Raw genomic sequence first — 15862 nt, 5'->3', positions numbered from 1 at the left:
AAGTTTTCTTAGATTATGAGAAAGGGATTTAAAACCTTTTGAAGCCTTCAAGACCACAAGGACATGTCTGAAATACACTGCAAATTATCTGAATCCTATCTCATTCTCCTGCTTCATTAACCCCTGAGCAAAGCTGGCCTGCCTGAGGTAATGCTGGCATTGCCGTCTGCCAGTGCTACTGCGTTGCCAAGCAATTCGATTTGTAGATATTTCCCTGGATTTTACCTTCCTAATACATGCTCCTTTATCTTGGAAGATACACTGTCACAATTTTTTATTTCCAACTGTGTACTAAGTTACCAAAACTATTTTTATACTTCTGTTGCTTTTAATACTTCCAGTGCTGCCAAAAAAAAAAAAAAAATTCAACTAAAGTATTAGTTGTTTTTTTCAATTAAAGAAATGTTATTGTCATTGCACAAAGCTTCTGTCTCATGTGAGCACCATGGTGAGCTTCTAAGTTCACTGTGACAATCAAATGACCAGTGGGACTGAGTTGGGATACTCCATAGTGGTTTATGTATTGTCACATTTCCTGCCTGAAAAAACAGCCTAAATAGGTTTACTCTGAAAGGCTGTGCTGCAGATGCCTATGAAATAATTCTGCATGTGAGAAGAGAGCTGTTTTCTTACACAGGCACAGCTCTGTGTGTACAGTCACCCTGTTTAATGGCATTTAATGAATGCCTGTGATCCCTCACCGTGGTCAAGACCCTTGGAGGGCCCAGTTAAACTGAAAAATATGAGAATGCTTAAAGCCCAGAGTGGTGACTGCAGTGCCTTTGCCTTGTACTGGGCCAACAGATCCACACTTACAGTGCCAGTGATTAGATGTGGAAGGGATAAATCTGAGAGTAATTCTTCCTGCAGTTCTTCAAGGGGACTGGAGCTGCTTGGAAAGTGTGTTTCAAATGCGCTGGTTGCCTTTCATATCGTCCCAGTATCAGATTTCTCCTGGAGGCATTGCGTGTCAGATGTCTAATGGAGCACAGAGTGCCTGGCAGAGGTGGCGGCGCAGCCTTTGGCAGAGCCATCCCTGTGACTACCCAGGGAAGATGTGGACTCCAAATCCCTGCGAATGCTCAAGACCAGATTGCATGGGGCTTGGAGCAACCTGGTCTAGTGGAAGGTGTCCCTGCCCATGGCAGGGGGTGGAATGGGATGGGTTTTAAGGTCCCTTCCAACCCAAACCATGTGTGATTGCTAAGAATTTAAACTCATGCCCAAGATCAGCACAATCCCACTGCTCCCTTCCCAACACTTTCAAGACCTAGGTGGCTCCAGCCCCTGACAGTGCCCAGGTCGGGCACCCATCTCCTGGAAGCACATGAAGCCCAGGTACAGATTTCCAGAGTTCTGCTCTGGTGTCCTCTGGAAATTTTCTTCTCAGAAAGCGCTGGCTGCCATCGTGTCTTGCTCACTGAGCCTCTGCGGCGAAGGCTCCGTGGGCATTCCCTTCCCGCCTGAAGCCCTACTAAAGTCCCCTAATTAGGGAAACCGTCCGGCGGCCGTGGCGGCTCGCCCAGCACACGGGGGAAGGCTCGGGACGGCAGCAGGTGACGGGTACCGAGCCCTCAGGCGGGCCGGGACCGCCGCCATCCCGGGCCGCCCTCAGCGCCAGCGGCGCCGCCATTGGCCGTCACGTGACCGCGCCTCAGGGGCCGCGGAGCCGCCGAGCGGAGCCGAGTGTGCGTGAGGGGCCGGGCCGGGACCCGGCGGGGCTGGGACGGGGACACCGGAGGGTTGGGGCGGGACCGCGGCGGGGCTGGGACGGGGACACCGGAGGGTTGGGGCGGGACCGCGGCGGGGCTGGGACGGGGGCACCGGCGCGGCTGGATCGGGGACAGCTGCGGGGCCGGGACGGGACCCCGGTGGGGCTGGGACCCCCGGAAGGCCCCGCCGCTGCCCCCCTGACCTGGGCAGCCCCGCATTCCCTCCCCGCGGGTCCGCAGCGGTTCAGGGGGCCTGGTTCAGGTACCCCCGCAGAGACGCCCCTTGCTCGGTCGGGTAAATCCTGGCCCGTCTGAGCCGTCCCGTGTCTGCCCCCCGGAGCAGGTCCCCTGAAAGGAGCTGGAAATGATTTCCCACGTGCATCAGAAGAAGGAACTGTGGTTCTCCCACCTCCGTGCCTACCGAGGGAAGACTGAGACAGTGCTGAGCAGCAAGTAAGTGGATGGTACAATCATAGAATCATTAAGGTTGGGAAAAGCTCACTAAGATCATGGAGTCTGACCATTAACCCAGCACTGTCCAGTCATCTGTGAACCTATCGGTGAGAAAAACTGCTCCAGGATTCCCAGACCCTACCAGAATGCAAGGGATTGGTGATACCAGGATGGACCACAGTCCTCCCAGTGATCCCTGGCAGCAGCCAGTGCTGGGTCCCAGAGAAGGCAGACAGGCAGTGGTGTGTTCCTGGATGCTTTCCCAGGCCCTGACACTCTGTGACTTCAGAAACTCCTGAAGCAGACATGCAATGTCTCAGTATCTCACAGCTCTCTCTGTATTTTCTTGCTATCTGAAGTTGTGCATGTTTTAGCACCCATGACAGCTTGCAGCCAGTAGTTCCACAGCATATTCAGCTGCTTTTTGAGTTGCTGCCTTCTTTAGTTTGCTTTGAAGCTGCCTTCTAGTAGCTCACTTCATGTCACTTGTTCTTAATTCAGAGCAGATGGTACAGGAGGGATCTCCACCCACCCCATGGGCCACTTGTGGTTTTATAGTCTTCTGCAATACTCCTATCAGCTGTACCCTTTATCTCCAGTGCAGAAGCTGTTCTGTGCCTTTTATTATTCATGTCATGCTCTGTATCTCCCTCAGCTCTACTGGAATTTCTCTGAAATGGAGGATCCATCCCTGCCCTTGCACACAGTCAGGCTGTGGGGTTTGAGCTGCAAGGGCACAATTACATTCTCTTTATTCTCTGTTTTTCCCTAATAATCATTAACATTTGATGGGCTATTTTATGAGCCTAGGAGCTGCAGTTTTCATCCATCTGCTCTAACTCCAAGGGCCTATTCCAGAATGGTATCAAGAACATCCTAGGCTCATCCTGGTAGAGAGGCTGTTCCCCTCTGCACTTCTTTGTTTACAGTGCAGTGAATGTCCTCTGTCATTCCCCTGTCACCTGGTTGGTCAGTATCATAAGGCTCTGATAGAGTTTATAATCAGTCTTTGAATAACAGAATGATAAGCACCTCCCCTTCCCCTTCCTTCCCACCTCATGAGGGTCATTCATCCCATAGCAGCTGTTTCCTTACCAGTTTTGGTGAAGGAGGAATGTCTCTGGGAATGACTTTGGACTCCAGATCTCCCTTTTGCTAAAATTGGTGACATCTCTAAAGAGCCCCAAGTGGGTTCTCTAGAGAAAGAGATCCAAGGGTACATTTAAGGTGATATTTAGGTTTTTTCCCAATGTCTGCACTTACTCTGATTACCTGGAGCTTGACTTGGAGCTTAGGGCAGTCTTGGGCATATCAGTGGCTTGAGCATCAACCCAAATTGGCATGGGCTGAGGAAGAACCACACTCTTCCTTTCTTGTTTGCTTATTAATTTTTTGCCAGTTCAGCCTTACACTTCCAGTATGAATTCCTGAGCATTGTGAACTTATTATCCTTTCACTTAAAACACCTCCAGTGAGGTCCTGTCATCATGATTTTTATCAAGCCCTTTACAGACAACAGCAACAGAACAACTTCCCAAGCTCCAATACCTGCTCAGTAAGTCTGACCCACAGGGCAAGGGCTTCATGTCCTTATGCTGTCTTTGGATATCCCCCTTCTCTTTTCCTCCAGATCCCACCTGGATGGAGTAGCTGGAGACAGATGGCTATCAAAGTTCCAGTTTCTGTTGCTCTCATGGAACAATTTTAAGGAGAACTGTATGAAATGTCAATGTCACACCAAGCTACTGTAAAAGGCATCTCAGGAGTTCACTGTGAAATCACATTGTGATGTTTCCTTACCTGCCAGAAAGAGGAAGATCAAATGTGTACTTCTATCATTTAGGCTGTAATTCTGGACTCTCCTTCCTTAGTTCTGCCATGACTCTCCTGCTCCAAGACAGCACTTCCTCATCCCAGTTCTGCATGCTCTCCCATGCACCCATGGGAGCATAAAGTTGCCTTTCTTCTGCCTTTAAGACTGGCATAAGCCATGTTCGAGGTGTCTGATATTTCATCCCTTAGGGACAGCGTCTCCTTTGGGAGTGTCTCTCTGCAGCAAAAGATCAGGGATGTTGCATTTGTTCTGCTGAGGAGGACAGTTCTTTGTGGCACTTCTGTGACTCCCAATTCAGCTTTTAATAACTTTTCAGATATCCTAGAAGAGCATCCATCTTTCCCATTCAAGCACTAAGCTTTTACCTCTAATATGCCAATAATTTCAGTGGATTCAGGTTCTGTCAGAGCACACAGGACTGTTCTCAGGGTTTGTTCCTGTGAACATACTGAGAAATGCACTGTGTAGTTTGGAGGGAAATATCAGAACTTTCTGTAAGAGTCAGTCTGGTGAATTTTTAGAATTTGATCCCTTTTGATTTCCCCTGTCTAAAGTTTCCTGTCTGTAACTTCTCTCCAGATTCTCATTGCAGCTGAAGATGGGATTGTGAGCAAAAAAAGAGAAGAATCCCCACCAAGGCATCCCTGGGCCAGCAAAACCTGAGGTTTCACTTGCAGGACTCTCCAAGGAGAACAATTCCCAGAGTCCTGCACAGGACCGAGTCATCCCACACAGGTCAGAAAGGGTTCAGAGACCTCTGGAGAAGAGGCAAAGCCGAGTGATGCTGTGTGGGAAAAGTTTCAGGAAGCTGCCAGATGTTATCCAGCAGAGAAATTCCTCTGTGGGGAGACTGATGATATGTGGGGACTGTGGGAAGAGCTTCCGTGTGAGTTCCAACCTCGTCCAGCATCAGAGAATCCACACTGGAGAGAAACCCTTCTCCTGCACCGAGTGTGGGGAGCGTTTCCGGCAGCGATCCCATCTCATCCAGCACCAGAGGATCCACACGGGAGAGAGGCCCTACGAGTGCTCCGAGTGTGGAAAGAGCTTCAGCGTGAGCTCGAAGCTGCTCCGGCACCAGGTGACCCACACCGGGGAGAAGCCCTTCAGGTGTGCTGAGTGCGGGAAGAGGTTCTCTGGGAACTCCCAGCTGGTGCAGCACCGGCGAGTGCACACCGGGGAGAGGCCCTACACTTGCAGCAGCTGCGGGAGGAGCTTCAGCGTGAGCTCGGCCCTGGCGCGGCACCGGCGCGTCCACACCGGGGAGAAGCCCTACGGCTGCACCGAGTGCGGGAAGAGCTTCAGCCAGAGCTCCGAGCTCATGAAACACCAGCGGGTACACACCGGGGAGAAGCCCTACAAGTGCTCCGACTGCGGGAAGAGCTTCAGCGTGAGCTCGGCCCTCATCCAGCACCGCCGGTTCCACACGGGCGAGCGCCCGTACGGGTGCTCCGAGTGCGGGAAGAGCTTCACGGTGAGCTCCCACCTCATCCAGCACCGCCGCTTCCACACCGGGGAGCGCCCCTTCGAGTGCACGGAGTGCGGGAAGAGCTTCCTGTGGAGGTCGGCCCTGCTGCGGCACTGGCGGGTGCACAGCGGGGAGCGGCCGTACGCTTGTGCTGACTGTGGGCACAGCTTCAGGCAGAGCGCGCACCTCGCCCAGCACCGCCGCACCCACACCGGCGAGCGGCCCTACGCCTGTGCCGACTGCGGGAGGGGCTTCGCCGTGAGCTCCGCGCTCCTGAGGCACCGGCACGTCCACAGGGCGGTGGAGCCCTAGGGTCCGATCCCGGTGTCTCCGTTCGCTCCATTGACTGCCCTGCTCGCAGGGTGGGAAGGCACTTTCTTTTAGGAGAACGAGTCCTAAAGGAGAAAAGTGCAAATAGGGGAGAGTCAGTGCGAAGAGCTGGAGGTCTGGAGAGGAGCGTGGACACAGCAGGGGAAGTTGGTGGTGTTCGGAGGGAAAGCTCTTGTGAGAGAAAGAAGTGCTTTGAAAAGGCTGGAATGTGCTTGGTGTATTTCAGAGGAAGGTAAATGACTCTGTGCCCACATCTGGACAATTAATAGAGTGAAGCACACAGACCATCTTAGAGCCCGCAACACTCAGTCAACAAAAGCTCCTGATCTCTGTGTTCAGAGGCGCTGAGCTCCCTCCCTCAGCCCGCGGGCTGGGGCCGCAGCATAAAGAAGCCCAAGGCCGGGTGCCCTCAGCCCCCCGCGCTGGCTGTCCGTGTGTCCCTCCGGCCCTACAGGGGCTGTGGGGCGGCAGCTGCGCTGGGTGCGGTTGCTGCAGCCGCCAATAAAGCCGCCGGTGCCGCAGCGCTGCCGCCCTCTTTCCTTCTCCGCCGCCGTTTCCTCCCGTCCGGGCGCGGCGCTTGCGCATGCGCGGATTTGCGCTCGGGCCGGCCCTCCGGGGGCGGGGCCTTGCCTGGCACCGGCCAGGTGAGCGGGGGGGCGTGGTCAGAGTGACGTCTCGGCCGCCTCCACCAATTGGCGGCTTCGGCGTGTGCGCGGCCGCGCGCGCCGGCCGCCTCCAGAGGGGGACCCTCGCCGCCTTCACCAATGGCCGGCGCGTGCCGAGCGCGGCTCCTGATTGGCCGCGCGGTGACCTCTCGCCAATAAATCCCGGCCGGCCGCGCGGGGCCTTTGTCTCGGGCTGGGGCTGAGGGCGGCGGTGGCAGCGGCAGCGGTAGCGGTGAGTGCGCGGCGCGTCCCCGTGGCAGCGCGGCCGGGCCCGCGGGCCCTCCCCTCCCGTGGGACTCACGCTGCGGGGCTCTGGCCGCTCCGGCGGCGGGTGGGCCGGGAAGCCCTCCTGGACCGCCTCAGAACCTTGTTTCCCTGCCGCGGACCGCCGGGGCTGTCGCGGCTGACATGACCGCCCTGTCCCGGCCCGGGACGCCCGGGCCCACAACTCCCGCCCACGAGCCGTGTGCCCGTGCGGGGCTGGGCGCTGCCAACCTGCCGGGCCGGCCCTTGTCAGCCCTCCCTGATCCTGCCCTGTGTCTCCGGGGGCGTGTGCCAGCACTGGAGGCCCCAGAGCCCCGCAGTGGCTCTGCGCGGCTGCTCGTGAGCGACGCCCGGGGCTTCGGGGACAAGAGCCCTGCGCTGCGTGCTCCCGGTGGTGACGGGGCCGCTTGGCTTTCCTTGGCCCCGCTGAGCTCAGAGAAGCGCTTGGAGAGCAAAGGGCTGTTGCTGTCCCTCCTTTTCTGCTATTGGCAGTTGTCCTATTCAAGCCTCTGCATTGCACAGATCAGCCCTAAGTGCCCGTCACTGGCGCTGCTTGGCACGTCCTGGGCACAGCTGGCGGCGTGCTGGGACAGGCAGGGCAAGCGCTGGCTCTCCCCAGAGCAAGGGCTGTTCGGTATAATCGTGTGTCTGTCACAATGTGTTCTTTCTCACCCGAGATCCAACCCTGACTTGCCCCTTGGCTGTTCTCATAGCCAGGGTGAGAAAATAGGTTCTTGATGGGCTGCCTGACACAAGGGCCACCACTAAAGGGCAGAACTGAACAAGGTCTTTGAGCTCACCAGGAGCTTCCTTTGGTCAGTTTGTTGAGGTGCTGGGCTGCAGCTCTGGAAGACAAAAGTAACATTTGTGTGTGCACTGCTAGAAGTGTCTCAGACTTGAATTACTGCCTAAATTTAGACTGTGTCTAGGTGAAATCTTCAACCTACCTGGGATCAGGTAATGCGGTAATTTAGTCTGTGAGGCTTCATTTCCAGCAGCAGTCAGTGCCAAATCCCCCTCAGAAGGAGATGAGAATCTCTCCTGCTGGGATTGCCAGGTAACCTCTGGGATGATTCTTCAAGCCTCTAGGCCTGGAGTTCTGAGGTTTGTTTCCGCTGCAGTGATGGTCAGGTAGGTCCAAACACACTCTGAGCTCTGTGTGTGGGGAAATGCCTTGAAGTTGCATAAAAGTTAAACAGCAGATATGAACTCTGTACTGCCTGGGTGTTTGTGAGTTGCCAAACTTCTCCTAGAGTGCCCAAGTAGAGCCAGGACTTCCAGTCCTCCTTCCCTGCAGCAGCAGTGGCTTCTTCCTTCAAAAGGCATGGGATTATTGGGATTAAATGTCTTCCTACCCTGAAAAGAACAGCTGTGCAGCTGGGTGAGGAGATGTGTGTAGGGACGAACTGCACAAATCTAGATGAGGTAGAGGTGCTTTCTCAGGGGATTTGAACAGTCCCTGGGAAAGAGCTGTTTGGAATGCTGAGGTGTTCTGTACCAAACCTCCTCCCCACTCTCCAGCCCTGCTATCCCAGCTGGTAGCTGTTGGATTGCTCCCAGGAAGGCTCTGTCTGGGCACTGGGAGGTACATGTTTACCCTGAACAGCAGCCAGGTCCTGGATGAGCTGAGCTCCCTGCAGCAAATGATATGACATTCCAGCCTCTGCAGAGGAGGTGGCAGCTGCCTGAGCCTCCTCCTTGGTGTGTGGGACATGCCCCCTTTCAGAGGAGCAGAGAAACCAGGGCTGTGACCACAGACTGGGGCTTGCAGTTGCCAGTTTTTGAGTAAAAGAGACGGTGTGTGGTGGTATGAGACACAGTGGCTCTGATTGCCTTTCCTCCCAGTTCTGCAATAATCCAGCACTGGGAAGGATGGGGTTGGTTTGTGCTGACTCGTCTTGTTGGGGAGGTGTCTGTGCTAGAGACTGTATCAGGAAAAATCTGAGTGTCCGCGTTTTCCTGCACGTGTTCTGCCCTCGCCTGGGGCTACAGGGACTGGTGTTACCACTGCCCTGCCCACTGCCATGGGGAGGAACTTGTCAGGCTGAGCCCTGCAAAACCCACTAGGGGAGATAAAAGTCTGAGAGTGCACCAAGGGCCTTCAATGACTTTTTGGATGCTAATCCCTGCTCCCAACAGCAGACAGTGCTCCTGGGACAGTCATCCACCATTCCCATTAGTTGTGCTTCTGTAACACTAGTAACAGGGCTGGGTGAAGGCTCCTGAGACCCCACAGGGTCCCCTGTGTGACATGGAGAACCGAGTTGCTGTGTGAACATGAGCATGCTCAGGGGGTGGGGTGGGAGTGGAGGCTCTGATGGGTGAGCAGATGTGATGATCTCAGGGCCATCTGTGTCTGGCCATTGGGAGCCTTGAGCCATTGCTGCTGTTGACCACTACTTTCTGAGGCCTGATCTGCTGTGTTCCTTTGGACTGGGTTTGGTGTCAGCCTCCAGGCCTCTCTCAAGGGATCAGTGGTGCTCAGGTGCTCTGTAGCTCTGCTCTCACCTGCTGCTTTGTACCGGTGGCTGTTGCAGGTGTGTGGAGACAGCACACCTCACCTCCAGGATTCCAGCTTTCTGGGAGTATAAGATAAGTTGGAACTAGTTTGTCTAGTTTCCTTTTGGAATTTGCAGCTCTTGAGAAGGTCCTGGCCTGCCATGAGCAGAGCAAGCAGGCAGGGTGTCACAGAGCTGGTGATCTGCCTTGGCAGGAGGCCAGTGGGCTCTTCCTCCTGTACCCACAACAGGCTCCTGACTGAGCTCAGGTGGGTCATTTGCCTCTGTGCTTTGATGTCCCTTCCCCACAGTGGGCATTTCCCAACATCTGAAGCTGTGTGAGAAGTGAAGATGTGTCCTTGAGTTGAGCTGCCTAGTGAGTGATCACATAGGCAGTACAGCACCTGAAGCTGGTTTCTGCCCTGACCTTTATCCTGGGGTGGGTGGAGAGGCTGCACCATGCCATGTCAAGGGAGGGGTGATGAGAATGTAGGGCTGCCATCCCAAATGACCCTGAAGGACTTCTGTCCCAGCCCTGGGGTCCTGGCATCACAAAATAATGCATTTGGTCTGTCTTCCCTCGGGGAAGACTCTGTCCCAGGGAACATAAAGACTGTGTGATCACAGGGAAAACCTTCACCTGGTGACGAGTCCCCCAGACCAGGTGCTGTGCCTGAGCTGGGGGGAGCCTTGTGCTGCACCTGAGGATGGGGCTCAGCCCCAGTTCCTGGTTGGAGTGTGAAGAGCACTGAGGGTGGCTGTGAAACAGGGCTTAGAAACTCTGGGGTGAGGAACTGGAAAGCAATTGATTTGTAACTGGTGTGCTCGTGTGAGTTGGGGCCCAGCAGCTGCTGTGCCTGTGCTGACAAGCTCGAGGCAGCTGCTTGTTGGTTCTTCCAATCCCCAGCCGTGGGCTGAGCAGTGAATCCATGGATGCAGCCTGGCAAGGGGGGCTGAACTGAAGTGGGGGAGCATGAGGGTTGTTCTCTTGGTGAGTGAAGAGCCAGCATCAGCTTAGCTCCTTGGTCCCAAGGCTGCCTGTAAGGTGGTGGTGTTGCTCTGCACAAAGCTGATTACAGGTCCATTTTATAAATGAGATTCCTGGATTTCTGTGCTCAGCCAATGTAATCCAGGTGTGTCTTGGTCCTGCCTCTGGGTAAGGCTTATGCATCTTGTTACATTAAAGGAGATTTTATTTCCTTTTGCAAAAGAGGAGGGGAAACCCAATTACTTGTGGGATTTGAAGTAAACTCTGCCAGGCAGGAGAGGAGGGTGTGAGTGGGAGCAGGAGCTGTCTGCAGCTCACTCTGCTTGGAGAGTGGCTCAGGAAAGGCAGAGCAGTGAAATCTGCCCCTGCTTTGGAAGTTCCTCTATTCTGTCACAGGGAATGTTCTTGTTTCCCATGTGAGCTCCCTGACTTCAGCACTCAGCTGGCCTAATTCACTACTCTCTTCCAGGGAAGCTTTGTACTGCTGTGGAAATGTAGCTTGTTCTTCCTCCTGAGTGAAGGAGAGCGGCTTCCCTTTCCAGTTACTCTGCTTGGAGTGTGACATTGGGGAAATATTTGGTAGCACCAGGGGAAAGCAGCCAGCTCACAAGTCCAGTGCAGGTTCCCAACATGGAGGTCTCATCTTCAGCCAGGAGCCATCCTGAACTGGGAAATGGAATGCAGGCTGCTGTGCTGTAGGTCTCCTCTGAGGTTAATGTTTTGTGAACTGGGTGTCAGTGTTGAGGCTCACCTGAGGTAGCTGAACTGAACAGGCAAATCTGCTTCCTTGGAAGTGCCTGGTGTGAGGTGGAAACAGCCAGAGGCTGCTCCTCGCTGCCCTGCCTGGTGGAGCTGCTCAGAGAGCTCCTTTCTGGACTGTTCAGCATTTCGCACCCATCCCTTTGCTAAGGCAGCTTCCCCTGAAAACCCCTCTCTGATTTTGCTTTTCAGACTGATCCCCAGCAGTGATCCCAATGCCATCAGCCGTGGAGAGCCCGGAGGGGGGAGAGGAGGACATCCTGCGCTATGAGGAAATAGAAGGTGACCCTGTCAGGTGAGTTCTGTCCTACACAATGGGACAAACACAACCTTGGGCAGGGCAGGAGATCTTCCAGGTAAAGGAGTGATCCTTCTCATCTGAAAGAAGTGAGGGACCCCAATAAGTGATTAATCAAATGTGCTGTGAAATCTCTTCAATCAAACTGTACTGTAAGGGTGGAAGGGATGGGAAAGAATGATCTGGCAGGGCTGACAACAGTTTTTTTTAGTCTCTACTATCAAAGTTACATTTCAGAAACACTTCAACTATTTGGCAGTTGTGTTTGTGTCTTCCTGGCCAAGGGGAGCCAGTTTTCCATGGCTTACTGGGCAGGCTCATGTGATAGCAGCTTCTTGTTTTGAAAACTGACTCCAGAGGTGAACTCAGCTCTGGTGAACTCTTGTCTTTGCAGAATACCCAGGTCTAGGCAAGGACATTTTCTAGGAGGTTACTTTAAAAAACAAATTCACACACATGTTCTAAAAGCCAAGGTTTCAGACTTGGAAAACAGGAAGGGTGACTAGGGTCACCTAGAAGACCTAGACAGGCTGGTCGACTTCTTTGACTTGACAGGCTCAGCTTCATGCAGAGTTAATGTTTCCTGGCTCTCCTGGCACACATAGTAGGTCTGGAGTGTTCAAAGTCTCTCTTAGAGCTAACACAAATGTGCTACCTGCAGCAAACTAGTGATAAAATCCATAAGGTATGCTTTGACATGATTTGAGTGAGTGTATGTGTTGGTACTGTACCAGTGTCCTGATACTGTACCTGGTTGTAGCCAGGTGGGGGTTGGTCTCTTCTCCCAGGCAACCACTAACAGAACGAGAGGATAAGGCAGTCTTAAGCTGCACCAGGAGAAGTTTAGGTTAGACATCAGGAAAACTTCTTCCCTGAAACAGTGATTGGGCACTGGAATTTTCTGCCCAGGGAGTTGGTGGAGTCACTGTCCCTGGATGTGTTTAAAAAAAGACTGGATGTGGCACTAAGTGCCATGGTTTAATTGATGAGGAGGTGTTAGGTCATAGGTTGGACTTGATGATTTCAAAGGTCTTTTCCAAACTAGTTCTTTCTGTGATTCTGTGTCCAGGTAGGTGCAGTACCTGTAGTCTAAAATCACAGATTTTAATGTTTTGGGTCCTTTTTAAAACAAGACACCTTGTGGAAACTTGCAAAACCAGTGTAATTCGGGAGAAAGGAACTTTTTAAGGGTGTTCTTGCCCTGTTTTGCCATTCAGCTCTTATCTCTTCTCCAGCAGTTGATATCCAAGTTGGGAAAGCTGGGGACCTGCCTGTGCATGCATTTGCTCCCACCTGAGCCTTCTTTCTTCTCCAGCAGCAGATGCCACCAAGGCCCCCATGCCCTTGAGCCTGCCCTGATAGTCGCTCCCCATATGCTTGTGTAGTGTTGTTGGGCTACATGGATGAGAAGCAGAAGTCATGGTGCAGGGATCAGAGGGTCCTTGGCAGTTGCTTCAGCATCCTGGGCCAGAGCCCCTGGTAAGCCCCAGCCTGCTTGGAGTGGCGAGTATGGTTGGCACATGGGCTGCTGCCAACCTGCTGCTTCCTCCAGCCAGGTGCCAGGTCAACCTGTGGGGTGGCCTGAGGGTCCCAGCTTTTATATTCTCTGAACTGGGATGGTAGAGAGTGGGAGATCCCTCCAAACACAGCAGGGATAAACTCATTGCTGTGTGTGGCAGCGGGGTGAAAGGAGCTCTCCTGTTTGCCTGCAGCCCCATGGACCTTTCAGAGCTGCTGAAGGAGGGGACAAAGGAATCGCACGACCGTGCGGAGAACACTCAGTTTGTCAAGGACTTCCTGAAGGGGCGGATCAAGAAGGAGCTCTTCAAGGTGAGTGTTGCTCTGCTCCCCATCTCTTTGATGTACCCAGTGACTGATGCAGACTCAAGGCAGAGCCCCACAGCCCTGGGGGTGTTAGGGCGGTAGATAGAGCAGAGCCTTTGCTCCTTCCAGCAGTGCCTGCTGGTTTTGTGCCGGGCCTGGGGGTTTCCTCTTGTTTACCCCAATTCCATGCAGGAGTAGTCATGAGATGAGCTGTGCCCATCTAGTGACCAGCTTCTCACATGAGCTGTGCTCTGTCCATAGCTGGCCACCGTGGCCCTGCACTTCACCTACTCTGCTCTGGAAGAGGAGATGGATCGCAACAAGAACAACCCAGTCTTTGCTCCTCTGTATTTCCCCGTAGAGCTTCACCGGAGAGAAGCGTTGGCCAAAGACCTCAAATATTTCTATGGAGAAGACTGGAAAGAAAAGATCCAGTGTTCAGAGGCAACTCAGCAGTATGTGGACAGAATCCATCATGTGGGACAACACGAGCCAGAGCTTCTGGTGGCTCATGCTTACACACGCTACATGGGGGACCTCTCAGGTGGCCAGGTGCTGAAGAAGGTAGCCCAGAGGGCCCTGAAGTTGCCCAGTACTGAGGAAGGGATCCAATTCTACGTGTTTGACAACATTTCCAATGCACAGAAGTTCAAGCAGCTTTATAGGGCAAGAATGAATGCTCTGGACTTCGACAAGAACACCAAGGAAAGGATCGTGGAAGAGGCCAACAAAGCCTTCAGATTTAACATGCAGGTACTAAACAAATCCCTTGAACTCCTGTATGTGTAGGTGCTGCAGCTTTTTAGGTCTGGCCCAGGTTAATTCAGGCATACCACTCACCCAGGCAGTGGTCTGGGGCTGAGACCACCACAGCCCCTCCTTGAGGAGTTGGGATTCTAGTTGAACTAGCTCTTTCACTAGCTTCTGGAGCTGCTGTCAGGCAGGAATTCCTCCCATTCTCCAACACCACAGCCAAGCCCTTTGATTAAGGCAAAATTAGTATGACTTCAAGATTCCCATGGGCTGTGTGGCTGCGAAGCAGGGAGGGGAGCAGAGCTCTTGGGCCAAGACAGCCTCAAACTTTGAGTGTGTTGCATCACCCTGGTGACAATTCATCTCCTGTCTCAGGTCTGACTTGTTGCTCTGTGGTCAGAAATGTCTGGAGCCTCCTGTTCCTCCCATAGCATTTGCCTCTCATCAAACCTGACTGAGCTGCTGCTTGCCCCAGGGAATGAACACAGATTTAGCTACTGGATGGAAGTTTTAATCTTGTGCTTGTAGCAGGTCAGTGTGATTTAAACTGGCCAGAAACATGGTGAGGTGTGGTTGGCTCCTTTGTCAGGATCCTTATGGAATCCCATGGCAGTGAGAGCGGCTGCCTGACCACTGCAGGAGCTGGGATCCTCCAAGGGTCTGCAGCAGGGAGGGGAGAGCCTGTTGCCTCACACTCCCACCCACAGCAGGCTGGGAAGTGAGCAGCAGGGTGGTGCTGCCTCACTCCTGACTGGATGCTCTTGGGATGGGCTGTGCCTTCCTGGAGTTGCAGTGTGTGTCAGGTGTCACCACAGGTTTGCAGTGGATGCCCTGAAAGGTGTCTGGGGACAGGGAAGGAGGAGTGGTGCTTGCTTGTTCTCCAGATGATTCCAGGGGTCTGGCTGAGAGCTGCCTAGCTCTGCCTGCTTCACATGCTCACTGTTACCCCTTGCAGGTGTTTGATGAGCTGGACAAGATTGGCAGGTCGCTGGCAGAAGAAGCCCAAGATGGAGGCTTTCCAGTCCATGACGGAAAAGGAGACATCCGCAAATGCCCTTACTATGCAGACAAACTGGGTAGGTGGTGGCAACGAGAGAGCTGCCATGGGCGTGTGGCACAGGACGGGCAGTGCTAACAGTACTTTCTGTGTCCTGCAGGCACGGCAGGCCCTGGCTGCCCCTTCCATGCTGCTGTGGGCCTGGCCAGGCAGCCCCTGGTGCAGCTGGTGCTGGCAGCCTGCGTGGCCGTGGCAGCAGGAGCTGCAGCCTGGTACATCCTGTGACAGGAACAGTGTGGCTCTGCTCGGGGGCAAGGGGAGAGATGTGCCCTGCCTGTTTTCAGACCTTTCTCTTGCTGGTGGTGAGTTGGCTGCAGAGTGGGAGTAAGGAAATAAACAGGAATCCTGCGGGATTGTCCAAGCCTCCTCACACACCGCTGTAACACAACGTCTTTAGCTGACTAGTGCACAGGACTGGCTGGTGCGAGGGGGTGAGGAGATTCCACTGCATCACTGCCCTGCCCAGGCTGGGGCAGCTTTTAAGGCTAGAGATGTCCTGTCCTGTCCTGGCAAAGGCTTCACATGCTTGGCTTTTCATCTCCATCCCTGGAGCAGTGTCTGGAGGGAGTTTCCCACCCTGGGTTGCAACTGCAGAATGTCATCAGCATTTCAAGCGACGAGCACTTGCCTTCCTACCCTGAGAGCTGAGGCTGTGCCATGGGGCTGTTATCTCAAAGGAGTGTCCTGTGTGGAGGGATGTCCTAGGAACTGTCTGACTCCGGTTGGAGGGAGCTCCCTGGGGCTGGGGGCAGGACCATGGTCGGGTATGGAGGTGACAGATGTATATTGTGCAACTTTGGGGTTGAGGGTTGGTTGTTGGTTATTTTTCCTTGACTGGAATAAAAAGTTGCAATGCTGTAGCTGGGGGAAGCCAAAAGCGTATCACTGTGAGAATGGGGAGGGGGCTAATGGGAGGAGTGCAGAGTCCCACACTGTTTCACTTGTCTCTGACTCATGCA

The 15862-nt window shown here is 53.9% G+C and overlaps 2 protein-coding genes across 5 annotated transcripts; both read left to right on the top strand.

Annotated features, from left to right (window-relative positions):
- The first annotated feature begins 1515 nt into the window (after window positions 1-1515).
- LOC104684957 (zinc finger protein 436-like) lies at window positions 1516-5801 on the top strand. Of its 2 annotated transcripts, XM_039560684.1 has the most exons (3): window positions 1516-1688; window positions 2056-2165; window positions 4579-5801. In XM_039560684.1, exon 3 carries the CDS (start codon window positions 4781-4783, stop codon window positions 5777-5779), a length of 999 nt encoding a protein of 332 aa, XP_039416618.1. In that variant the 5' UTR covers window positions 1516-1688; window positions 2056-2165; window positions 4579-4780; the 3' UTR covers window positions 5780-5801. The 2 variants fall into 2 exon arrangements, with proteins under 2 accessions (XP_039416618.1, XP_039416619.1); XM_039560685.1 differs by lacking the exon at window positions 1516-1688 and having other exon boundaries at window positions 1816-2165.
- Window positions 5802-5942: 141 nt separating this feature from the next.
- HMOX2 (heme oxygenase 2) lies at window positions 5943-15763 on the top strand. 3 transcript variants are annotated; one of them, XM_039560688.1, is made up of 6 exons: window positions 5943-6029; window positions 11164-11266; window positions 12982-13099; window positions 13355-13846; window positions 14802-14922; window positions 15004-15763. In XM_039560688.1, exons 2-6 carry the CDS (start codon window positions 11187-11189, stop codon window positions 15126-15128), a joined length of 936 nt encoding a protein of 311 aa, XP_039416622.1. In that variant the 5' UTR covers window positions 5943-6029; window positions 11164-11186; the 3' UTR covers window positions 15129-15763. The 3 variants fall into 3 exon arrangements, with proteins under 3 accessions (XP_039416622.1, XP_039416620.1, XP_039416621.1); XM_039560686.1 differs by lacking the exon at window positions 5943-6029 and adding an exon at window positions 6531-6688; XM_039560687.1 differs by lacking the exon at window positions 5943-6029 and adding an exon at window positions 6531-6694.
- Window positions 15764-15862: the final 99 nt, after the last annotated feature.

The sequence above is a fragment of the Corvus cornix genome, chromosome 14 (assembly GCF_000738735.6).
Source record: "Corvus cornix cornix isolate S_Up_H32 chromosome 14, ASM73873v5, whole genome shotgun sequence".
Lineage (NCBI taxonomy): Eukaryota > Metazoa > Chordata > Aves > Passeriformes > Corvidae > Corvus > Corvus cornix.
The sequence above is the reverse complement of the archived record's forward strand: the minus strand, read 5'-3'. Positions and strand labels throughout refer to the sequence as shown.

Excerpts from the sequence above, each read along its gene's own strand:
- LOC104684957 (XM_039560684.1), top strand. The coding sequence starts at position 4,781 with ATGCTGTGTGGGAAAAGTTTCAGGAAGCTGCCAGATGTTATCCAGCAG.
- HMOX2 (XM_039560688.1), top strand. The coding sequence starts at position 11,187 with ATGCCATCAGCCGTGGAGAGCCCGGAGGGGGGAGAGGAGGACATCCTG. Across the intron at positions 13,100-13,354 it reads TCAAGAAGGAGCTCTTCAAG|CTGGCCACCGTGGCCCTGCA; the intron begins GTGAGTGTTGCT and ends CTCTGTCCATAG. Across the intron at positions 13,847-14,801 it reads CCTTCAGATTTAACATGCAG|GTGTTTGATGAGCTGGACAA; the intron begins GTACTAAACAAA and ends TACCCCTTGCAG.